Source organism: Pygocentrus nattereri, chromosome 2 (genome assembly GCF_015220715.1).
Source record: "Pygocentrus nattereri isolate fPygNat1 chromosome 2, fPygNat1.pri, whole genome shotgun sequence".
Classification (NCBI taxonomy): Eukaryota; Metazoa; Chordata; class Actinopteri; order Characiformes; family Serrasalmidae; genus Pygocentrus; species Pygocentrus nattereri.
The window spans coordinates 6,138,487-6,164,388 of NC_051212.1; the positions used below are offsets into that span (position 1 = coordinate 6,138,487).

The 25,902-nt window shown below is 40.5% G+C and overlaps 1 protein-coding gene across 4 annotated transcripts; it reads right to left on the reverse strand.

Annotated features, from left to right (window-relative positions):
• Nucleotides 1-20: 20 nt before the first annotated feature.
• Nucleotides 21-25,836, reverse strand: LOC108439995 (histone acetyltransferase KAT6B-like). Of its 4 annotated transcripts, none has more exons than XM_037545205.1 (5): nt 24,688-25,835; nt 23,136-23,453; nt 4,369-4,530; nt 2,489-2,589; nt 21-369 (listed from the first exon to the last, which is right to left on the reverse strand). In XM_037545205.1, exons 1-5 carry the CDS (start codon nt 24,743-24,745, stop codon nt 145-147), a joined length of 864 nt encoding a protein of 287 aa, XP_037401102.1. In that variant the 5' UTR covers nt 24,746-25,835; the 3' UTR covers nt 21-144. The 4 variants fall into 4 exon arrangements, with proteins under 4 accessions (XP_037401102.1, XP_037401099.1, XP_037401097.1 ...); XM_037545202.1 differs by lacking the exon at nt 23,136-23,453 and adding an exon at nt 6,839-7,156 and having other exon boundaries at nt 24,688-25,834; XM_037545200.1 differs by lacking the exons at nt 23,136-23,453; nt 24,688-25,835 and adding exons at nt 6,839-7,156; nt 9,204-9,398.
• Between the last annotated feature and the right edge of the window lie 66 nt (nt 25,837-25,902).

The following is a 25,902-nucleotide window of genomic DNA, read 5'->3' on the forward strand; positions in this document are numbered from 1 at the left end:
AGAGAGAGAGAGAGAGAGAGAGAGAGAAGAGAGAGAGAGCCGAGAGAGAGAGAGAGAGAGAGAGAGAGAGAGAGAGAGAGAGAAGAGAGGGATGAGGCCAGGTGTGCTGCTGGCGCAGTGCCGGCCAGGTGGGGTCCCTGCGCTCTACTGCTTCTCAGGGCCGTTAGACTTTTTACTCCAGCCGCGTTTGATCGACTTGATTGACCGCTTCGCCGACTGCCGCTTCACCGACTGCCGCTTCACCGACTCCTCGTCTTTCTCCGACTCGTCCTCTTTCGCCGACTCTTCTCCTTTGGGCGGCTGCTCCTCCTTTGACTCTTCGTCGTTCCTCTGCAGATCGAAGTAGGACTCGTACACCGGGACCATGTACTGAGAGAAAGAAGGACAGAACTCGTTTCAGCTCGGACTCAGACGAGCAGCCACGCTGCAGGACAGACGTCTGTCCACTGCTGCTTCATCTCAGTCGGCTGTGAATCACAGCCCTGTGGGAGACCCGTGCGTCTCACCATGCCCTGGTGTTTCATCCGCGCTCAAATTTGACGCTACTGGCGTGACTTTGTCAGTTTGTCGTGGAAGTAAGTCTGAGAGTCAGACCTGCGGGACGAACCTGCCGGCGCAGAGCGGAAATCGAACCGGACTGTAGGACGTAACGCAGAACTTTCCACACGGCCGGCCGGCCAGACGACGGCTCTGCTGAGCGTCTGAGTGAAAACAGGCGAACCGTCTGAAGGGAGCTTCAGATTTCAGCTTCAGTGTTTCAGCGCTGAAACACTGAAATATAAACAGAACTCTTGTGGGTCACATCGCCTGTTTTTCCAAAACATTTAAAGATCAACTCAAATAAAAGCGAATATGAACAATTAAATTAAAGCATGAATTCGCTTAGAATGGTTTGTTTGTGTTTTCGTGGTGTAGCAAAATAACAGTGACTGGATTTCTACGAGTTCAGCAGCGCAGCCACTGTCTGTCTGTTTTATGGTGAGACAGTGTCTCTCTCTCTCTCTGTCTCTCTCTGTCTCTCTCTCTCTCTCTCTGTCTCTCTCTCTCTCTCTCTCTCTGTCTCTCTCTCTCTCTCTCTCTCTCTCTCTGTCTCTCTCTCTCTCTGTGTCTCTCTCTCTCTCTGTCTCTCTCTCTCTCTCTGTCTCTCTCTCTCTCTGTCTCTCTGTCTCTCTCTCTGTCTCTCTCTCTTTCTCTCTCTCTATCTGTCTATCTCTGTCTATCTCTCTCTGTCTCTCTCTCTCTCTCTGTCTCTCTCTCTCTCTCTCTCTCTCTCTCTCTCTCTCTGTCTCTCTGTCTCTCTCTCTCTCTCTGTCTCTCTCTCTCTCTCTCTCTCTGTGTCTCTCTCTCTCTCTGTCTCTCTCTCTCTCTGTCTCTCTCTCTGTCTCTCTCTCTGTCTCTCTCTCTCTGTCTCTCTTTATCTCTGTCTCTCTCTGTCTTTTTCTCTGTCTATCTCTCTCTCTGTCTCTCTGTCTCTCTCTCTCTCTCTCTGTCTCTCTTTATTTCTGTCTCTCTCTGTCTTTTTCTCTGTCTATCTCTCTCTCTGTCTCTTTGTCTCTGTCTCTCTCTCTCTGTCTGTTTGTCTTTTGACATAGACAGAAAGACAGAATAACAGACAGACAGACAGACAGACAGACAGACAGATAGATAGATAGATAGATAGATAGATAGATAGATAGATAGATAGATAGATAGATAGACAGACGGGTGTCCCATTCAGTTGCTCAGCCGGGTCAGTGCAGTAATACTGTGCAGTAAGGTATCATAGCTACACGTTGGTCTTGGGCATAAAACTGTACGCAGTGACTTAACATTACAGACCCAATCATAACAGCCCTCTGCACTGCCAGACCACAGCCCTCCCACCCCCACACTGCAGGACCACAGCCCCCCACCCTCTGCACTGCAGGACCACAGCCCCCCACCCTCTGCACTACAGGACCACAGCCCCCCAACCTCTGCACTGCAGGACCACGGCCCCCCACCCCCCGCACTGCAGGACGCAGTACAGTTTCTCTCTGCAGTTTCGAAAGATAGAGAGCAAAATAAAGAAATGAAACATGGACTGAAGTCTCCTGTGATCAAACTGTGTTAAAAAGTTAAAACACTGAGAAACGAAACAAGCTAAGAATCACCTCACGCGTCGGCCCTGAGCCGCCGCGCTCAGCTGGCCTCCCGCAGCTGGTTTTAGAGCAGTGCAGGTTTGTTCTTGTTACACCTGCAGCTCAAAGGGATCTTGTGGTGCGAGCTAGCGTGAGAAACAGCCTCGACTTGGTCTCTCAGAAGACCTACTTACCGTCTGGCTGAAACACACGGGTCAAGAAACAGAAGCCGTTCTTAGTTTGCGAGAACTGAGCGCATTTGTGTAGACGCCACGGCCCTCGGGTGCACAATCTGACGCTGGAGCTGGACGATGACCGAGTAAATCTGACCGCAGTCACTGTTTCACAGCAGTCCTGCTCCGGGTGTGAGTTTGAGAGACGTCTCTTACCCACTGGGTGGATCCTCTGGAGTTCCTGGAGCTGTCGTCCTCCTCGCTGACCTCTGGCTCGTCTCCTTCACTCGGCGGACCCTCCCGAATCACCACCCTCTCTACAACCGCAAAAACATCACAAGAGCGGTCATCCACCCAGCAGAATGTACATCTATAACTGCTTACTTGTGTTTCGGCACGCCCTCATATCCGCTGTGTTTCGTTAAAGGGGCATTTCGGCCTGAAACAAGTTTAATATTTTATTTGTTCATGTTTTAATTCTCACATCATCCAGGACGCACTACATAAGTACATCATACAGCCTTTGATGGTCCCTGTGGTGTCAACCATCCTGACTGCTATTCCAGCTGCTGGTATACAGCCTAATAAATACAACCAAGCCAGCATTACTAGAACTACCTTGGTCGTCGTACAAAATCATAAACAAATCAATGATTCAATATTTATTCAGTACAAAATTGATCCAGACATGTTTTTACCCTTTCAGCCAGAGGAAAGGAGCCAAACTGAGGTGAGGATCTAGATGGTCAAGCGATTGCCTTGCTGTCTTTGGCTTTTAGCTCCCAATCTGATGGACCATTTCTGCTTGAGTAGTTAGTTCTGTCCTTTATAGCTCGAGGATGATTTGAAAACAGGTACAGCTGCCCTGCCGCAATAAGATATTGAGCTTCCCAGCTACAAAAACCAAGCTAGATTAGCCAGGCTGGTCACCAGTAAAACCAGCATATCGCTGCTTTTGGGACAAAACCTCGTATCTCCAAAACTGTGACTTTACAGGAGAAGGAAAAAACCTACTGTACTTCTAATGTAAGTCAATGCAACCAGAATTTTTTGGGGTCTTTCCTTTCTTTTGGTCCATTCATCATGAAGTTTACATACGGTGAAAAGGGAAACAGGCATTTTCAAATATTGTCAAAACCTGAAAAAAAAAACGGCGAAAAATGGAGATACGGGGTTTTGTTTTCCGTCAGCAGCGATATGATGTGTTTTGGATGCTGGTATGCTGGTCAACCAGCATGACCATGATGGGTGCTAGGGTTCCTAGCAGTAATGTTCAAATGAAAGCAAAACAGACTGGTGCTAAAAACCCACCCTAAAGCAGCAGAGCTTTCCTCCACCTTCACGACGGTTTTCCTGGTCTTTAAACCTGAAAATCTCACGAGTCAAGTCAAGTCGAGGTTTAGTTATAGAGCTCTTTGTATAACAGGCGTTGTCGCAAAGCAGCTTCACAGAAAAATCTGAGTCCGAGCGCCCACATGGCAAGGGAAAACTCCCTAAGAGCAGGAGGGAGAAACGCTGAGAGTGATGCACTTTTATTGACATAGTCTTGTAGCTCTAAAGAACTCTAGACACCAAATCCTCTCTTTCCTGATTGACTCGATTTGTGAGGTGAACCGTATTCTTGATATGGAGACATTTTTGGATGTGAGGACTTTTTTTTGGTGCTAATATACTCTATAATATAATATAATATAAAAGTCCCTAAGTGGCATTTAATCAGTACAGAACCTTTAGAAAGTTCTTATGCAGTAAAAAGGCAGTTTCTTTGCACGTTAGTGAGACTTTCGGGAGCAGCATATTAAAAAATACATCGTTTTTGATAATGCATATGATAATGCAGTGTGGTAAGAGGTAGGTAGCCCTGCCTTCCTTGGCCACAGTTGCTCTCAGTCTTCAATGGTAAAACCCTCAGTAAGAAAGGAGCAGACAGAAGGTTCTTCAACACACGAAACGCTGTGATCTTGCAGTTATTTGATGTTGCTTGTTGTCTGATGTAATGTAGCTCGTCTCCCTACATGCTTTATGTTATCTACAGGAGGTGCGGCTTTAGTGTAAGAATGAACATGTTCTGTATCCTCAGTACAACTTGGCTGTACCTGTTTTTCTGCAGGTTCTCCACACAGCCAGAGACACACAGAGGAATATCAGAGCCAGAGCGCCGGACACGGACAGCACCACCACCGGCAGTTCTGGAGATGAGGCTTGTGTCGATGTCAGAGCTGGAGTCTGCGTGGTTGGACTCTGTGCCGACTCACTGGCTTTACAAGTGGAAGATAAAAACAGCTATTGTCATTTAAAATGTCCCCACCGTCATTTTATTGCCCCAAACCTGTACCCAAAAAGGAAAAATATACCACATGATGGTGTTATGATAGACACAATATGACTGTTTTCCCTCAAACAGAAAAGAGCTGATCAGTTTGTTCTACGTCGCTGTGGGTCTCACACACCACTGACCAGTCTGTGCGCTGAGAGCACAACTGTCTCTATAGGAGTGAATTCAATGCAACACATAAAGGGGAGATTGAGATGTAAACAGAGGGGTTTGGTGGGAAACGCTCTGTTCTAGAGAAACTTACTGTCCACAGTGGTGGCGATAAGAACCAGACGTCCCTCTAAAAGCTCCCCACAGAAAGTTCCTACATGAACTGGTTCTGAACTCAGTGCCTGATGACTGAGACACTGTTTTATGAGAGTTTAGAGAACTTCAACCACCATTCATGGTGGAGGGAGACATGCAGGGAGCTGTGCAGCAAAATAGTTCCCAAAGGAAACTCATTATTCCAGATTTTCCACTATTTTCCACCATCAACTTTCCATATAAGCTCAGAAGACTTGTGTAGGTTCTCTGGTGGTTCTGGATGGTAAATAAAGTGTCTATATCTGTGCTGTAGTCATGGTGACGTCTGGTTCCCATCACCACCACTGTAAAGACGTCTGAACCACTTCACACCAAACCCGCTCTGTTTACATCTCGAACACTCAGTTATGGAGAAACGTAGAAAAGTCAGTTGAATTGTGGTTTCACGGGAGTTTTTCCAGTTGAATGGTTCCGATAAAGCATTCAGTAATGCAGCAGGATCAGCAGCCAGCTCAGCAAAGCCACGACACTAACTCATCTGCTCATCATCATGTGATGTCCATGTTAAAACGTTGTGGAAATCTTTCTGACGGCTCTACACTGATGTGGAGGAAAGGAATTTCAGGAGTATAACCCTATAAAACAATTCAAAAGATGTTTCCAGTTATCAGCCTTTCCGTAAAGATAAATTTAGCATGTTGTTCCTGCTGGAACCAAATCTTGTATCACTCAAAAAAGTAACTTTACAGGAGAAGGAAAGGCGTTCTTAACTTTTAGTCAAGGTGATGTAAAGGATTGTACTCACTTCGTTTTAGACCATTTCTATTGGTCCATTTGGCAACAAATTTCTACAAAATTCTGCAAAGTTTTGTTCCAGTATAAGATGCGTTTAAGATAAGATAAGATAAGATAAGATAAGATAAGATAAGATAAGATAAGATAGGATAAGATAAGTTAGGATAAGATAAGATAGAATAAGATAAGATAAGATAAGATAAGATAAGATAAGATAAGATAAGATAAGATGCGTTTATTGTCGTTGCACAGTGTACAACGAAATTGAGCAGCAATCCAACGGCACTTCCTACATACAAAACAATTTAAACATAAGGCTGAAATATATAAAGTGCAGATTTAAGGGGGAAAAAAAAGTATCAAAATCTTAAATATGAAGAAAAAAGACTATAAAACTACATATTCTAAAACAGTCGATAGACAATAGTCAGGTGAGGTAGCAGCTGTAGTGGCACATTCCCTGGACGGCTTATAGAGTTTTATATAATACTATATAAATAAACAGAACAGGGGTGGAGTGGAACTCTGGAACTCTGAACACTGGACCAGTGTAAAGTGTCCTATGAATCAGTGCCAGTAGAGGGTTGTAGTGGAGTTCAGTCGGTTCTACTGAGCACAGCGTTCTATAGAAAGTCCTTGTCAGTGTGTTTGGAAGTGTTCAGTTCCCATACGGCTCTGGGGTAAAAGCTGTTTTTGAGTCTGTTTGTCCGGGATGGGATAGACCTGAAGCATTTAGCAGAGGGCAGCAGGTCGAACAGATGATGTGTTGTGTATATATATATATATATATATATATATATATATATATATATATATATATATATATATCACTGCTGTCAGAACAAAACCTTGTATCTCCAAAATGACAACTTTAAAGGAGAAGGACAAAACCTGCTTTACTTTTAATGTAAGTCAATGGAACCAGACTTTTTTGCAAGTCAGTGTGGGTCGTTTCTTTTGGTCCATTCATCATGAATTTCACACACCATGTAAAGTGTACCATGTATTTTCAAATTATGCCAAAAACCGAAAAACGACAAAAATGGAGATACAAGGTTTTCTCCCGACAGCAGCGATGTAAAACACTCACTCATCAATATGTACGTATGTTTTTTGGGGTATCTGCTCCTCTACGAATTCTGCACTGCAGCTTTTTGAAACATACATTTTAATAACAGTTAACAACTCACCATTTTCAGCCTGGACATTCACAGCCGTCCCTTCTCCTCTTCTGATGTCCAGTTTTGGGACGTCTCGCGTAACTTCACAGATGTAAAGCCCCGTCTCGTTGTTACGGATGTACTTAATGGACAACACCGAGCAGTTCCCCTGGATCTCGCTATGAAGGCGCTCATCACTCCAGTGTCCAGTGAGTTGATCATCTTTAAACCATTTCACTTTCACTCCAGTGATGTTTTTATCCCAGCAGCAGGCGACGCTAACAGAGCCCCCCTCCTTCACTGTGAGTTCAGACAGAGTCTGAGTTACAGCGAAATCTACACTGGAATCTAGAGAAAGAGCAGACGGACACACAGAGAGACATTCATATCAGAGATATTAAAAAAACTATATAAAAAACACTTAAAATACAAAAGAATTCAAAGAAACATGGAAAAAAATGGCCTGAACAACATTTTGAAAAGTCATGAAATGATTAAAAAACCATCATAAGACGTCTCAAGATGTAGAACTGTGTCACAGAAGTTTAGACCCATCAGCGGCTCCTGACCACTAAAGGGGTCAATGCAGCATTTATTGCGTACAGATGATGAACTGTTTATATTAACAGACACAGACAGATAAAGAACAGTCATAGAGAGAAAAAGAAAATAGATAAATATCAATAAAACTAATACCAGTAATACTAATTTGGTGACATTGCAGTGTGTTTATACTGTAGATGTGAAGTGACTGAAACCATTGGGACATAATAAAGGGGACGGGGGGACATCTCTCCTCCACTTTCTTTCTTTTTTGAACGATTGTCGCGAAAAGTACAATATTACTGATGACATATTTTAGAGGGTGACACCAGTGATTTCAGACCGTCACTGTACCTGATTACAGTCAGTCAGCTGCTCATACGAGGACATAGTTCTGACTGTATTTGTCTTTAACCGTCTTATAGAGCTGAAACGTCACCGTGTTGTGACCGTACGTCTGGGCCGGATGACTGTCTTTATCATTAAAGTAAATTAAGTAATCATTATCATTAAGTAAAGTGCATTGCAACATATCACAGAATGCTTTTCTGAGATTACTGTGGATATAGTCAGCACTTAAAAACGCCTCCCAGCTGGATGTTTCGTTGGATTTAACGCGCCGCGGTGAGTGGACAAATAACTGAGTTTCCTAATTTGTGATACTGATTTTTATTGTGGCCCCACTTTATCTGTCCCAACTTATGGGACTTCAGAGAAATTATATTGTGCCACGTCATGTGTCATGAAATTACATTTTTGTCATATTAGTCACACAGTTATGAGCGGGATTCATAAATCTGCACCAAAAGGTTTTTTTAATGCATTAATATATGAGAACCCAGAACTGAAGCTCTGACTTTCTATCTCTCTATATCAGTTGCAGTCTGTGGGTTTTATATGAACCAGACAGCGGCAATAAACAAAGAATCTGGTTTGTTATTAACACTAATATTGAAAAATAGTGGGTTTTAGACAGATCAGATACCGGAGCTTGGCGAACACCAAAACAAGAATCGTTCAGAGTAGTTTAGTGTGAAATGTTCCGTTCTAGACAAACTTCAAGGAATTCTAGAGAACTGTTCACAGTGGTGGTGATGGGAACCAGACGTCCACCTCTAAAAGCTCCCTCACGGAAAGCTCCTACATGAGGATCTGAATTCACTGCCTGCTGACTGAGACGCTGTTTTATGAGAGTTTAGAGAAGATTTTGGCCTTAATCTCCATTCATGGTGGAGGGATACATAATATGCAGGGCGCTGTGCGGCAAAATAGTCCCCAAAGAAAACATATTATTCCAGACTTTCCACTAGAAAAAATATTATTCCAGACTTTTCCCATTAATGTTCCATATAAGCTCAGAAGACTCGTGTAGGTTCTCTGGTGGTTCTGGATGGTAAATAAAATGTCTATATCTGTGTTGTAGTCATGGCGACGTCTGGTTCCCATCACCGCCACTGCAAAGAAATCTGAACCATTTCATACCAGACCCTCTGAATCTCTCTAAATCCCAACTAGGGACAGATTAGTGACTGGACCACTGGGGTTGAAGCTCCTGGGCTCCTCAGACTACAAAGCCAGAGCTACAAAGCCTTTTGCTTTGAGTAAGAGTTTACGGTTCCTCTAAAGGTGCTTGTTCTCAGGCCTCGCAAGACCATTAGGCCTGATTTTATGACTGAATTATGCAGCAGAAAGTTGAATAATCAGCAGACGCCCCTTCATTTCAATGGGTCAACAGGAAGAGCAGGTGAACCGTTCCACAGTACATCACAGAGGGAATAAATAAGCCATGTGTGATGGTTTTGAGCTGATGTTGTTCAGAGCTTCTGAAGCGTGTGTGTGTTTTTAGACTCACCTGAAGAAGAACAGCTGCAGCTGCAGAAAAGTAAAAGGCCCCAGAGCAGAAGAGCGAAAGGCATCATCTCTGAATGTCCTGAACACTCTGAACACCTTCCTCCCATTGTCGTGACATTTCCTCACTCACAGTGTGGCCTCAGAGTCAACCACAAACTTTCCGCTGCCTCTGCAGATGCGTTGAAGAGCACACTCACCACACTGACACAGGACAGATAGCACAACGACCTCGGCAGGGCGGAGCTGAGTCTCACTGTCAGAACAGAGTTTCACATCTCCAACGTTCACGTAACACCACGTCTTTTGGTCCATTTCTTATAAAACATTCACACAGTGTAAACAACAGCTGGCATTTTCAAACAAATCAGGAACTAGACTCTTACAAAATGAGCAGTGGTGGACAGTAACTGAGTAACTGAGTAAATGTAATTAGTTTCTGTACTTTAGTATTTTTGGTGTATCTGTACTGAAGTTTCTCCGTTCTGGGCGACTTTTTCCTTTCACTCCACTACATTTCAGAGTCTAATATCCGACTTTTTCCTCCTACATTTTGAGAAATCTGTCGTTCCTTTTGGTTTCTGTCTGTATAAAAACGTAACATGTCAAAACGAAAGAAGCGCAAAGCCAGAGCACCAATCAGGGCCCAGCGGTCACTTTGTTTAGAGCTGGTTTTGACCCGTTGGTCATACCGACCCAGTGCAGCACGCGGTTCAACGTCAGCGCAGCAGCGTAAAACTTTGGGAGAGTCTGTTCAACATAAATGATGAACTAACCTAACTTTGTGTAAATAGAGCTCAATATAGAAATATGTCCACATATGCAGTCGAGACTGACGCGGCTTTTTTCTGAATTTCTACAAACACCATTTCATTTTATAGTAAATGAGTTTGGGCTGGTTTATGTTTATGAACAGACGCCTACAGATCAACATAGTAAAGGAGCTCATCTGTGATCCTGAGTTTAAAGCCAGTTTTTATTCAACTTAAACTTGGAACTAAGTTGTAAATAAATCTGAAACTGAAACTTTGCTTGTGTGTAAAAAGTGATTTCAGAGCCACTCGGTTCTCCCTGATGGAAACTGTTTACCTTCAGTGTTTTGTGCTTCTGATCATTTTAATAGACGTCAGCGTCACTAATTAATGACGTTCTATTAAAAGACTGGTTTACCAAGAGAGACGCTGGAGGACTTTCACCTGAAATGAGTTCATGAAGCCAGTCTGGTTATAAAAATGATAACAGGACATCAGAGCCAGAATTACTCTTTTAGTACTTTTACTTTATACTTAAGTACATTTGAAGGGAAATACTTTAGTACTTTTACTCAAGTGGAGGTCTAAAGGGAGGAACTTCTACTTTTACTGGAGGAATATTTTACCTTGGGGGTCTCAACTTTAACTCCAGTACATGGTTTGTGTACTTCATCTACCTGTGAAAATGAGGTCGTTTAAGGGTTCTTTAGTAAAGAAAATTGTTCTATATATAACCATGAATACTCAAACCATCTGCATGATTGAAGGGCTCTTTGCATATTAAAAAAAGGTTCTTAAGACTGATGGAGAATTTTGAAATTCGCTCTATATAGCACCAGAAAGGCTCTTCTATTGTTATGATGTCAAGCTTGTAACAATAGAAGAACCCTTTTTGGGGGGCTGTGTAGAACCATTTTCTAAAAGGTTAACTTTTACTTAATAAGTAACAGCAATGCTGTAGAATATAAGTAAATATACATTAATGTACCAGGACTTTCAAAAGAATCTTAGATTTTTATCAGTTTTTTCAGAATGACGTTTGAACCCAATTCAAAGAGTTACTGGACTTTTCAAACTATGCAAAAAAAAAAGAAGAAGAAAGATAGTGATACACAGTTTTAACACAATATATATTATAGATATACATCATTAGTGTTAAGCAAAAACATATATACGCATGTATATATTTTTATCAAGTTTTATTTATGTGTATACATGTAGAGATAGAAATAGTACGTGAAGAAAACCTTGAATAGTATGTGAAATCCGGGCCAGGATGTTTTCACTTCCTGGACCTGATCTTACCACCTCTGGTGGCAACCGAGGAACAAGATTACCATTAACTGAGAAACGCTATGACAGAAAATTGAACCAGTTCAGTACTGCCCCCTGCAGGCCAATCCAGTGCTCAAGGCCCTCAGTGAGGATGTTATGAACGGTGTCAAAAGCAGCACCAAAGTCTAACAGAATTAGCAGATGTTGTGAGAACCCTTTGTTTGGGAACCCTTTAGAATGATCTAGATTTCTGCCTGAATGGATCCTGACATTCATACTACAAACATAAATAAATAAATACAATTTGGTTTAACAAACCTTGCGGATAACGTTAAGGATGCATTCAAGTTTGAAGTAGATAGACAATGGCAAACCAAATATTGCACTGTTTTCAATGAAGCTATGACAGAAAACATTGTTACCGCAAGACCGCAAGCCAGAGCGCTCCATCACGAGTACAATTTTCCCTACCTTTGCTGTCGAATGCAATAGTGGAATAAACCATATGTTTATTTGTTTGGAAGCCATTGATTGTTGCTGAAGTCCAGATGAGTCCAGTATTATGCAACACAAATAAAAGTAAATAAACAGTATAAACTGCTAAACTGCTCTCCTCTGATAATTATCCATTTTTACTGCCACTACAATGCCAACGTCTGTGTGGCTTCATGCCACCATGTACTGCTATGAAGTGCAGAATAATATTTTCTTCAATGCAAACTTGTGAATGCAGCATTACACAGGCCCAGTATGCCGTTAGACAGACCCAGCACCCAATACAAATCTCTCCAGTTGTTAATGGCAACAGACTACACTAAATTTCAATAAGTTGATTCAACTCAAAGATCATATGTGAATACATAAAATCATGAAAAGAATTCCTGTAACCCAGCGACAACATGTACTGAGAAGTGGATAGGCCCTAATATTGACCCTTGAGGGACCCCGCAGCTCATGGTGGCAGCAGAGGGAAAGAGATGGCCAGTTACATTCAAGAGATTCCTCCTACCGCCACAAGGTACTGTTTTTATATAAGCCTAATCCAATGCACACTGACCATCAAAAATTTGGGGACACCTAGGGCTTTTTAAATGTTTTAAATAAATGATCATGTCTTTGTTGGTATGCAACAATTTAACATTTTAAAGCCTAATCAAGGTAATTTATAGTAAAACAATATGGATATCCGTAACAGCATCAGCGACCGTGCTCTTGTTGTGACGTCAGCACCCATCAGCACTTAAACGTATTAGGTGTTTAAACCACCTTTGGGCTTAAAAGAGTTTCAGCATGGGCTTTTAAAATAGTTTGGAAAAGAAAACTATCAAATCATTATTTAAAACCTGCTCTTCACACCAACGAAGATGAAGTGTGGAAGGTAAATACGCACAAACATTTAATACTCTTACAGGTATTTTTACTGCAATTAAAAGTAACAAAGAAACCATTTCCCATTAATGTATTTGGAAAAGTTTTAAAAAGAAGAGCGTTTCAGCTTTTGATTCACTCCTGCTGATGTCCCAGAGTTATAGTTCCTGTTGTGTCAAAGGAAGGAGAACAGGAACTCTTCAAGAGCAATGTTCAACCAAACATCTGCTACTCTAACCTACTCCACATCACCAGAGGAACCACCAGAGGAGCCTTCATCCTCCTTGTCATTCATTGCTGTCATTCTCTTTGCTCTGAGCAGGTTCATCCATTTTCACGTCCTGCTCTTCTACCTCTGCTCCCTTCTTCTCCACAAGTACTTCTTCACTCCTCTTGTTCTTTTCTTCATCTTTCACCTCTCTTTCTTGTCTTGTTCGTTCTTGCCTCTCTTCCAGCTCCACTTTCCCACCCCTTTCTATATCCTCCTCTTCCAGCTCTGGTTCCGTTCTTGTTTGCTCATTTCTCTCTTCCAGCCCTGTTTCTCCTTGCACTTGTTCATTCCCCCCATCCTGCTCTCTTTCTTCTCCCGTTTGTTCTTCCCCCTCTACCAGCTCTCTTTCCTCCTCTTCTGCATTCTGTGAACCTTACAAACAGAAACAGTCAGTTCTCAGATGTTCTGGTTTCATTTCGATGATAAAAATATTTCATCAATCTCTATCAGTTTCACAGCGTACATTAAAACTCAGACTTGTAAAATGAAAGGTCCACATCCTACACCTGTATTTTATTGCATTGTATTGTAGGCTGTTTCTGTTATTGTGTGTGTAAGCCTGATATATGTAAATGTGCTCTGTTCTGATTGGCTTTTTCAAAAAGCTGTCCAGACTGAAAGACTCCTTATAACTTCAGTGTGAGTGTTAGTGGTGGTGAAACTGGTGTGCACTGAATATATAAATATATGTAAATGTGTTTATGTCTTCACAACATAAACAAAAATAATCAATTCAAAACAGGCTGTTCCTGCAGCTCAATCTCTAATGCGGACTGTATATGTGCACAATCACAAAGACAATCACAGCCACTTCATCAATACACGGTTGGCTGGTCACCATAACAACGCACACAACAGTCTTGACTAGCTACTAGCTAACGAAAAGGCAAAGAGAGAGATTTAAGATGAACATCGGTAATTTGGAGATGAACGAACTTATTTGCATAATCACTTCAGCTGGTTTCCTGATATGTTTAATCTGCAATGAGAAACTCTCAGACACTAAAGAGCTGCAAAGCTGAGCTTCTCATTCGCCAGCTTCTCTTCTCCCTTTCCACCTTCAATGACACAAACATTCAGCTACCCCAGATAGCAGATTTGATATGGCCCAGGCTCAGGGAGAGGTGTGGGCTACCGGCTGCAGCTGGCTATGCTGTGGATGGGATTTGAACTCACGAGTTCCTGATAAATGTGCAAACGCTCAGCCCACTGCACTACTCAGTTACTTCTGTTTATAAGCCTACATATCCAAAATGTGTACTACAGCATGAAAAAATGTCTTTAATTTAAAATAAGTGATGTGCCTGAAAGAAAAGGTTAAGTTCAGTGAACCTCAGATCAGTTTTGTTGTTTAATGAACACAAAGTTTTAAGCAGCCATAAATCACTGTAAACCAAATCTGAATTCAACTGCAAACTAGGATATGTAGAAATGTGTCTAGTACTGAAGCAGATTGTGTTGAATGAACTAAAATGACCATTTTAACTTGGTGTTTTGCTGAAATAACAAATGAAATGTCACAAAATGTAAAACATTTTAGGTTGGATGTTTTACAGTGTACTGTGCTGTATATGGCCAAGATCGGACTGTAAGCTATGCTCCCCCAAAGTCCTTTTAACCCCTGTTTAAAATATAAATGACTATCATGTAGCTTATATCAGCACTGGCAGTGTTTGTCAGAAGTGGCCCAGATCTGTTTTGAGACATGTGGGCCATTTAAGCATTTTAATATGTGGGCCACTTTTGGCTCACATGTAGCTCACATGGGCCAGCAGTGCCATATCTTCGTCAGAAGTGGCCCACATCTGCATGCTATCTGGGACAGCTCAACCAGCTAAAAAGACTTCAACAATACTAAGTGTGAGCGCCTCAGATGTGTTAGCCTTGGATGTGATTCCTGCCGTTATTCTGCTGCTGCTGAAAGAGACAGGATCAAAACTATGAAACCTACTTGCAGCCATATAGAAGCGCTTTTCTGATAAGGAACAAAACCCACTTCTCTCTACCGCAGCGCTACTTGATCCAAGCTATCTACTGTAGCATAGCAGTTAAATTTAATAATTTAACTGTTAAGATTCATTGCACTCATTCCCACTAACAACTACTTAATACTAAGTAGCATTCTGGTGTGGCATCAGACTTGGTAATTGCTGAAAAAGTGGTATCAGTGCATTCATTTCCAACATATATTACTAACGTATTTACGATGTAAACATTTGGGTCGTTAAACTTGATTTTCTAGTTGTTGATTTTACTCATGTCAATTCAATTTAGTTTGCTAGAGCTGATCCTAAAGTGGTCAGTGTAGTGTCCAGTCAGTACAGTGCTCGGGCCTAAGTGAATTTGGGTCAAACATAGGTAAGCTTGAAACTGTTCTTATAATTTTGGTTCATATTAACGACACTTTGGTACCTATTTAAATGCCACTAGACCAATCACCGGTCAGTCAGTGATAGCAGGTTTTGAAAAGATCGCCTGATGTGTTGCTGTCCCATTACTGTGTATAATTAACACACAAATAAATGTGTGGATTAATCTGAATCTCAACCACATGTATACAGAATTTCTTTTGGAGTAGGTCTCAATATACAATGAAATCTAATTAAAAATGATTTAATGAAAAATCTATGATAAAATAATAAAATCTGTAAAAATATAAAATAAAAGTCCTCTGTTGTACAAACATTTTCTAATTCAATGCAATACAGCTTACATATGCATATGTTGATTTCATACAGAACATAAATCTGAGTTGTAGTACAAAATATAAGATGAACAATGAAAATATAACAACAGAGTTATAACAACTGTGTTTTATACACAGCGTAGACAAATGTAGACAAGTTAAATATAACAATAATAAGGATGATAATGATGAAAAAATATGGTAACAATTTTTTTTTTTACAGGGATTTGACCAGCAGGTGGCGCCAGCATTCAGATCAAGATCTGATACCCTGATAAAGTGGAGGAGTTTAGAGTGCCTTGAAACAACAAATCATTTTTCATATCAGTTAGTTCAGAGCTTCATAAAGCCTGTACTGTACAGACCCACACTCAGCAATGTAGAATATGGTAATAGGGTCAGACAACATTGAGACTAGACAATTAACTCAGTACAAAATATATTCATAACAGTGATGAACGGATTGATACTGAAAGATCTGCACTTTCAATCCAGATGTTTCTTCTTGAGAATCAAGTATCACAATATTGATGCTAGCTGTTTTCTTTAGGAGTGAACTGAATACACATCAGTAGTACTGTATTAGCCTGTTGCCTGTTGCTTTGATTTTGGACTGTCCATCCTCATTTAGTGTGTAAATACACCGGTCAGGCATAACATTCTGACCACCTTGTTTCTACGCTCACTGTCCATCTTATCAGCTCCACTTACTGTATAGCTGCACTCTGTAGTTCTACAGTTACAGACTGCAGTCCATCTGTTTCTCTGATACTTTGTTAGCCCCCTTTTACCCAGCACGATGGCGTGGTGGGTAGCGCTGTCACCTCACAGCAAGGAGGGTTTGGGTTGGAGTCCCCGGCCGGGTGACCAGGGTCCTTTCTGTGTGGAGTTTGCATGTTCTCCCCGTGTCTGTGTGGGTTTCCTCCAGGTACTCCGGATTCCTCCCACAGTCCAAAGACATGCAGATAGGCCGTCTTGACATGCTAAATTGCCCTTAGGTGTGAATGTGTATTTCTGTCTGCCGTGCGATGGACTGACGACCTGTCCAGGGTGTATCCTGCCTTTCGTTCAATATCAGCTGGGATAGGCTCCCGCACTCCTCACGACCCAGAAGGAGAAGCGGCTTAGAAGATGTATGCATGGGGACCGTAAACACGAGACCTGATACCCTGATAAAGTGGAGGATGCTTGTTTGTAAGGGCCAAACTTAAGAAAAAAAAAAAGCCATTTCACTGTCAGTAGTGATCTGTGAATGGTCTACTTATGCACACAGAGTCATCAAAGGTAAGATATAAATGGTCCAGTTTTAAAGGTGGTGCTGTTTTATCTATCTTTATGTACATCTCAGCTGTCTGATTTTAATATCTTCTTGCTTTATAAAGAAGTGGTTGTCGGGTTTATGTTAACCTGTGTTCTTGTTGACGTGGACCAGGACAGGTTTGTTCTAAACAACAACAAATCCATGTCAAATGACTTTACCTTATATTAGGCTGTCATCATTTTTCAGTGGCTTCTAGATTCACTTAGATAACCTGATTTTAGTTTTTGTGTACCACGAGCCCCCAGGTTATGCAGCTTAGTTAGAACATTCAAAAACATTCCTCAGAAAACAACAACAACAAAAAAAGAACTTGTTTAAAGCGGCGACATGCACCCAACACAGGCGGTTAATGTGCTGGCAATGTGGTGCTGTGTTACTGGCACGTCACCTGCTATGACGTCATAAAAACATTCCCTGACCACAAAAAAATGAAGCAAGGTAGAGACCAGGACCTGAAAACATGCACTGCTTTTTAAATGGGAAAAATAGGCAAATGCAATTAAGCATGATACACCAAAAAAAGGGAGTTAATCATTTCACAGCTATAGGTTTAATACTTTGTCTTGTTTTTTCTTTTTAAACAATAATATAAGATGCATTTTCTGAATATGCTTTACAAACGCAGTTTGCCATTCTGTGACCAAATCAAGATTTCTTCCATTTTTACCTGGCCACCCTGGTGTGGATATTACCAAATCAACCAAAAGAACCAGCAGCTCTTATATTCGCAAAGCTAAATACAAAGAAAAAGACTTTTATATTTAGAAAAATCAGTTTTCATTTCAGTTAACTTTCAACATTTATTATTTGCTTTTCTTGAAGGGACTCACGTGGTTTCGGCTGTGGTCTCCTTTTGGTATCGCTGTTTAAGTAACACACCGCCAGCAGCAGAGTAACGAAGGGAAGGCAGCGGACTGCGTAAACGACTCCATCGTGAGATGTAAATGGAACTTTATTCTCTGTTAAAATAAACAAATAAAAACACTAAATACACAACACAATCCCTCTACATAAAGCAGAGTGCTCAGTCATGTAGGTAATCAAGCATCTTAGTCTTTTTCATGAAACAATATGCACGCAAACCGCCCCCCCACTCTGTCGACATCATGCCTTCTTAACCCTTGTGACTTCCAATAATATACAATCAATTTCCAACAAAGTCATGCACTGACTTACCTTCTGTACTGGGTGGCTTGTGAAAGTTCACATCTTTTGACCTTGTTTTGATGGGCCCTGTTTAATATGAAGAAATAAATAAAAATGTGGATGTTGTGTTAGTGGTACAGGGCCTCCTTTGGCCAGTGTGGAAAATTTAGTCACTATTTAAAGATAGTTAAAGATAACCTGGGATAACCTTAGCCTGTAGTTAATCATAATCTGGGATAACCTTAGCCTCTAGTTAACCTTAACTTTGAGGTGAAGATAACCTGGGACCAATATAACCTGTATTCTCATTCTGGAGCATTTCTATTGGTCCATCTATTATGAAATCTAAATACATTGTTCAAATACTGCTGTGTTCAAATAATGTAGAAAAATGAAGATAAACATTTTTTTGGTTGTTTTTTGGACATTGACTTATTTATCCGGTTTATTGTATCTTCTCTGTTGATGAACCATAATGAACATCAACGGATATTTAAAGAACAATATTAAGAGTAATAATCTGACAATGTAAAATAATTGAAACATGACATTTGTATATATTGTCAGTGCTTATCATGTGCAGTACTAGTCACGATTATGGTAAGAAATATAAAGACTACACTTTATATTTAAAGAGGAAGCATGAGGGACTTCCCGTTAATAACAGCCACAATGCACCATGAGTTCCAATGAGTTTATGCAGGCCTTTTTGACTGTGTTAAGTGGAACCACTGCCCAGTCAAAGTGCAAAGTCTCGTACTTGTGGCCCAGTCAAACTCCACTGTCATAGGACAAAGTACCTAACTCGCGGCCCAAACTCCACTGTCATAGTACAAAATCCCTGACTCATGGCCCAGTCAAACTCCACTATCATGGTGCAAGGCCCCCAATTTGTGGCCTAATCAAACTCCACCTTCACAGTGCACAGTTCCCAACTCATGGCTTGATCAAAGTTTACTGTTACAGTGCAAACTCCACTGCCATAGTGCAAGGTCCCCAACTGACAGCCAGTCAAACTTCTCTTTCATAGTGCAAAGTCCCTGACCTGTGGCCCAGTCAAATTCCACCGTCATAGTGCAACATCCCCAATTTGCAGTCCTCTTTTATTGTGAAAAGTCCCCAACTCAAAACCCATTCAAACTCCACTGTCAAAGTGTAAAGTCCCTGACTTGTGGCTCAGTCATAATGCAAACTCCCTTATGACCCAGTCAAGCTCTGATTTAAGATCTCTTTATCTTTTTCACAGAATCTCTCTCAGCGCTTATTGTGTGAGAGCTATAGTGTGAAGTTGTGAATGTGTGGTGTCGTTTTCTTCCACTTCTGTATCTTACACTGCACTGAATTCAGAGCTCCTGAAATGGGTTTTTGTTCATAGTCAGATCCCTGACCTGCTTATAATGAGTCTTTATTGTACCAGTCAATTCAGACTTAACTATAAAGGACATAAATGCTTTTAAAAATCAGAACAGGCAAATCAGATTTCCACTTTTTTGTATTTTTGTGAACTGCTGGACAGTTCTGATATGTTTTATTTGGTCAAACTTTTTAGATTTTTGAAAATAGAATTTCTTTAAAAATGGAAAGAAAGAAGATGAGAGTATAAAACTTGTGGAATCCATCAATTCAATTCAATTCAATAAAATCAAACAATATTAAGGTTGGCATAAAACACAGGAAACATACAAAGTGTGAAAATATCTGCGCAGAAGCCACATTTTATACTTTATTTATACTATTTTTTTCTCCAGTATGTTAAACTCATGAAAATAAGCAGCGACTTTGCATTAATATGTGTAGAAGTGTGTTCTCTGTAGAGAGTGTGTTACATTATTTACACTTTTAAAAAATCAACATCATGTATATTTGATCAGTGGTGTTTAAACTATTGCCTATAACGTTATCTTGTCAGTAAGTGTGTTTTTTTTCTCAGATGGTCTAAGACCTTGGAACAGTGCTGTATGTGTAGTGGGTTTAGTGTCCGTGGTTAAATAACAGGTAGCAGCTTGTAAGATCAGCGGGGTTCTGTGACAGGATGTGGAGATAATAATGAAAGAGTGAAAGTATGAGAGAGGAGAGTTGATCAGTCAGTCTGTAAGTCGGGGGAGATAGATAGATAGATAGATAGATAGATAGATAGATAGATAGATAGATAGATAGATAGATAGATAGATAGATAGATAGATGCTTGATTAATTATAAATAATTTTAAATTGATTAATGACAATTAATTGTTTTCATTATTACTGGTTCATAATAATTACATTACCATCTGCTTTTAATGGATTAATAGATTCAGTGGAGAAATTCATTACTGATCATGAATCGACACGGAAATCTAAAACTTAAAGTTAAATACATTTATAAATTACCAGTGGTGGGCGAAGTTCACAAACCATGTACTTGAGTTAAAGTCGAGACCCCCAAGGTAAAATATTCCTCCAGTAAAAGTAGAAGTTCCTCCCTTTAGACCTCCACTTGAGTAAAAGTACTAAAGTATTTCCCTTCAAATGTACTTAAGTATAAAGTAAAAGTACTAAAAGAGTAATTCTGGCTCTGATGTCCTGTTATCATTTTTATAACCAGACTGGCTTCATGAACTCATTTCAGGTGAAAGTCCTCCAGCGTCTCTCTTGGTAAACCAGTCTTTTAATAGAACGTCATTAATTAGTGACGCTGACGTCTATTAAAATGATCAGAAGCACAAAACACTGAAGGTAAACAGTTTCCATCAGGGAGAACCGAGTGGCTCTGAAATCACTTTTTACACACAAGCAAAGTTTCAGTTTCAGATTTATTTACAACTTAGTTCCAAGTTTAAGTTGAATAAAAACTGGCTTTAAACTCAGGATCACAGATGAGCTCCTTTACTATGTTGATCTGTAGGCGTCTGTTCATAAACATAAACCAGCCCAAACTCATTTACTATAAAATGAAATGGTGTTTGTAGAAATTCAGAAAAAAGCCGCGTCAGTCTCGACTGCATATGTGGACATATTTCTATATTGAGCTCTATTTACACAAAGCTAGGTTAGTTCATCATTTATGTTGAACAGACTCTCCCAAAGTTTTACGCTGCTGCGCTGACGTTGAACCGCGTGCTGCACTGGGTCGGTATGACCAACAGGTCAAAACCAGCTCTAAACAAAGTGACCGCTGGGCCCTGATTGGTGCTCTGGCTTTGCGCTTCTTTCGTTTTGACATGTTACGTTTTTATACACACAGAAACCAAAAGGAACGACAGATTTCTCAAAATGTAGGAGGGAAAAGTCGATATTAGACTCTGAAATGTAGTGGAGTGAAAGGAAAAAGTCGCCCAGAACGGAGAAACTTCAGTACAGATACACCAAAAAATACTAAAGTACAGAAACTAATTACATTTACTCAGTTACTCAGTTACTGTCCAGCACTGAATAACAATAATAACAATAATAATAATAATAATATTTTAAGGGCTAACTTTAAGCATTTTCTTAAATCAATTTTCTTAAATGTTCCATTGATATTGTTTTTGTGTATATATGGTTGTAATTTGAAATCGTATCATTCATTGTACCTGTTTTTCTCCTTAATATATAATTTCCATTGTTTATCTCTGATTAGCTGCTTTATTAGAGCTGTAAAGCCCACAGTGCTGTATTTCTGTGTGTTCTGAGCGATGAAGTCAGTAATAAACGCTGCTGCTCTTTTCGTTTGAGCTCACTACTTGAAAGTTTAACTTTAAACTCCTGACCTTCAAAGTTTGCCACTGTTAGTTCTCGAAAGCGCGGCAGGTTAAACGGTTGAGATCTCAGTGTTGATCTCCAGCGGAACACGGCTGGTGAGGCTTCTGCGTTCAGTCTGAGCCTCAGATCAGAGTTTCTGTACCAGCTTTAACGTCAGACCACAGAGGAAAACTCAGGTCGTCATTTACAGCCGGATCTTCACCACAGAACAGACTCTGCTCAACATGGTGTTGAAAAGAAAAGCACACAAAGAATTACAAAGAACTATTTTCTCATCTAGTTGAAAAGCAACGGAGAAACACGGACACTTCTCCGATTCGTCGCATGCGGTGTACCTGCTGTAGGAACATTCAACCATACAGCCGTGCGCAGACGTTTCAGCGCAGTCAAATGAACTTGTTGAAGTGTTAATGAGTGAACTCGTCCTCTACAGAGACACACTTAATTTTGGACATTTTGGACAATTTCATGCTCTCAACTGTGTGGGAACAGTTGGGGGACGGCCCCTTCCTGCTCCAGCATGATATTGTATTTGTGTATATATGGTTGTAATTTGAAAATGTAGTTTTTTCACTATATGAATCATTTCACACTCTTAAATGGTCAGGACCCACCAGCTGGCCCCAAACCTAATAGTTCAGCCAGTTTGCTCTGAAGTCCCTGCAGTTACTGAATAATAATAATAATAATAATAACAGAGGTGGACAAAGTCCACAAACCATGTACTTGAGTTAAAGTAGAGACACCCAAGGTAAAATATTCCTCCAGTAAAAGTAGAAGTTCCTCCCTTTAGACCTCCACTTGAGTAAAAGTACTAAAGTATTTACCTTCAAATGTACTTAAGTATAAAGTAAAAGTACTAAAAGAGTAATTCTGGCTCTGATCTGGTCCTGTTATCATTTTTATAACCAGACTGGCTTCATGAACTCATTTCAGGTGAAAGTCCTCCAGCGTCTCTCTTGGTAAACCAGTCTTTTAATAGAACGTCATTAATTAGTGACGCTGACGTCTATTAAAATGATCAGAAGCATTAGTGTTAATAAGTGAACTTGTCCTCTACAGAGACACTTCTGCACATTTTAATGCACAATTACTGTTTATTTACTGAATTTAACACATTGGGGAAAAATAAAACACGTGGCCAATTTACGGCAGATTTAGTTTTGTATTCATTTTCCCCTCCAATCTGTTAAATTGAGTAAATAAACAGTAATTGTTTATTAAAATGTGTTCACTTACTTACGCTCAGAAAATCAGCAGCGCGTACAGTCGACCAGGGGCGTGTGTGTGTGTGTGTGTGTGTGTGTGTGTGTGTGTGTGTGTGTGTGTGTGTGTGTGTAAAACAAATTCAGGAAAATAGAAACTCACTCTCTTCTTCTGGGAATCTTCCAACACCATTTTCAGCCTGGATTTTCACAGCCGTCCCTTCTCCTCTTCTGATGTCCAGTTTTGGGACGTCTCGCGTAACTTCACAGATGTAAAGCCCCGTCTCGTTGTTACGGATGTTCTTAATGGACAACACCGAGCAGTTCCCCTGGATCTCGCTATGAAGGCGCTCATCACTCCAGTGTCCAGTGAGTTGATCATCTTTAAACCATTTCACTTTCACTCCAGTGATGTTTTTATCCCAGCAGCAGGCGACGCTAACAGAGCCCCCCTCCTTCACTGTGAGTTCAGACGGAGTCTGAGTTACAGTGAAATCTTCACTGGAAGCTACAGAAAGAGCAAACGGACACACGGAGAGACATTCATATCAGAGATAAGGACAAATCTATAATCAATAAACTGAACAGAGCAAACATTCCTCACTCTTTTACAGGGTTCATGTTTAAAATCTTCAAATTAGATGTTAAACAAATGACTGTGATAAAATGTTTGAAGTCTCATTTTTGTACTCAGTTCTTGGATTTTGCCTAAAGATGGGATTGCATGTAATTGATCTATAGTGTACTGTAAGTAGATTGTATGTTATTGATCTATAGTGTACTGTAAGTAGATTGTATGTAATTGATCTATAGTGTACTGTAAGTAGATTGTATGTAATTGATCTATAGTGTACTGTAAGTAGATTGTATGTAGATGTTTGAATAGACTTTTCTAAATATAATTCATTCACTATTTCTATTTATTTGTTAACTTTAACATATTTTAATATTTAAAGAAAGAGACATTTTTTGTGTTAAATTCAGTAAATAAACAGAAACTCTTTGTTAAAATGTACAGTGGTGTTTCTGTAGACGACGTGTTAACTTACTTTCACTTAGACATTCAACAACATGGAATTTTAAAAATTTTAAAATGTAAAATTTTTAAAAAGTTTTTGCCTAAGACTGTATATCATCGCTGCCTCATATAAGAGAAGGACTTTGTTTCATTGTGAGGAAAAAGCCATAACATTTGATTTGAAGTCATGTTGGACTGTTTCTATTGTTTTTTCCACAGCTTTTGTTTTCAAATTTAAGTAGAACCCTATTATCATATTTTATTTATTGAATAAATTGTGCTTTAATAAATATTTCATATTTCATATTTTTATGCGGTGGTTATTCGTTCTTTTTAGGTTCTTTTAGGCACTAAAATGTATTCAATTTAACATAATTATGTAACAACCTTGCTTATTTATAACTATAGAACAAAATTTCAATGTTTTAGCAAATTAATATTAGCTGAATTTTAGGACGTGGACGTATGAAACAGCTATAAATCACCATAAAACATGAACCTCATCATCACGTTTTACCTCCGTCTCCAGCTCCCGTCCTCACACAGATAAACACTCGCTACTATGACCACTAATATCAGTGTTATTAGTGCTAATGACGGTAATAAGACGCTGTTTCTGAGGTGCAGTGTGTTCAGATAGTATCCGTTTATAGGTAAAGGATAGAGTGTTTGGTTCGGCCGGTGCCGGACTGTCGGTGTGGCTGCTGTTTGTTTCTGGACTCACCGCAGTAACAGAAGCAGGTAATGGTCACAGCGCAGAGCAGGACGCTGAGCGGCCGCATTTTCTGATGTCCAGCACGGTCTGAACCGCCTACTGCTGCTTCACCAGCCTTTCACAGAGACGTCCAGGCTGACCACAACAAGCTCTCGCTCTCTGAAAGACTGTGACGACTACAGGCCCCCTCCTGCCCCCACCTTTGGGCCTCAAAGCAGCCACAGAGCAGCTTTCTGTTCCTGTGCTCACCAAACACTCACAGCAGCAAGCCAAGTCAAGCCAAGTCAAGTCGAGTCAAGTCAAGAGGCTTTTATTGTTATTCCATCTATGTACAAGTACACAGTGGAGTCAAATTATGTTCCTCCATGACCGACACGGTGCAACACAGAACAAAAAGAGACAATCCAAAGTGCTACTGATGATTTCCACAGCAGAGCCAGTGATGTTGAGGGGGGCTGGTCACCTCACGCTCATCTGAAGCCAACACCCATCTCCTTAGCTCTGTCCACATTCAGAGACCGGTTGTTGGTTCTGCACCAGTCTGTTAGCCGCTGGACTTCCTCTCTGTATGCTGAGCAATGCTTAGCTGTTTAACCTGCTGTTGCGATGCTTCCAGATTTCTTCCAGACATTTCTACACATGTACACATTAATCATTCGGTTTCTCCAGAAATGTGCACCAGCACCTTCAGATTATGGGTGACCTCACGTCAGCAGCGTCGTCAGCAGACTAGGGGAGAGGGCGGCCGTGTTTGACCCAAGTTGGAAATAAGTTATGCACAGGAAACAAAGTGGGAAAAGATGACGTGACCTTGGAATCGACTGAACAAGCCTCGAAATGCACCTATTAAACTCAGCACAATGAACCAACAGGGCTGCTGGACTTACACGCTGAAAATATGTTGACATTAAATGCATGAATTATGTTGTCGTCCAGTTACTGGTTTATGCAAAATGGAGAAAAAATAATTTTAGCCTATGTCAATAAATGAAAACTGTTCCTGTTGACCCAACGAGAATTCTGTCCCAATGAAAGCCAAATAAACGGCACAGCAATGTTTTCATTTTGTTCCAACAGCATTGGACCTTTGCGCTGTGCTAACATCTGCGTACTCTGACTCTACTCTATTTGAGTAACAAGGTCACCAACAGCACATGACTGAGGTGTCCTTGAGCAAGACACCTAACCCCCAACTGCTCCCCGGGCGCTGTGGATAGCTCCAAC

Bases quoted from the DNA above. Each gene is read 5' to 3' on its own strand.
- LOC108439995 (XM_017718679.2), bottom strand. From the start codon at position 24,745: ATGCGGCCGCTCAGCGTCCTGCTCTGCGCTGTGACCATTACCTGCTTC. The intron at 17,832-18,048 runs GTAAGTCAGTGC...TTATTTTAACAG, and splicing joins CAAGCCACCCAGTACAGAAG to AGAATAAAGTTCCATTTACA. The intron at 13,238-17,702 runs GTGAGTCCCTTC...TCTGTTTGTAAG, and splicing joins GAGACCACAGCCGAAACCAC to GTTCACAGAATGCAGAAGAG.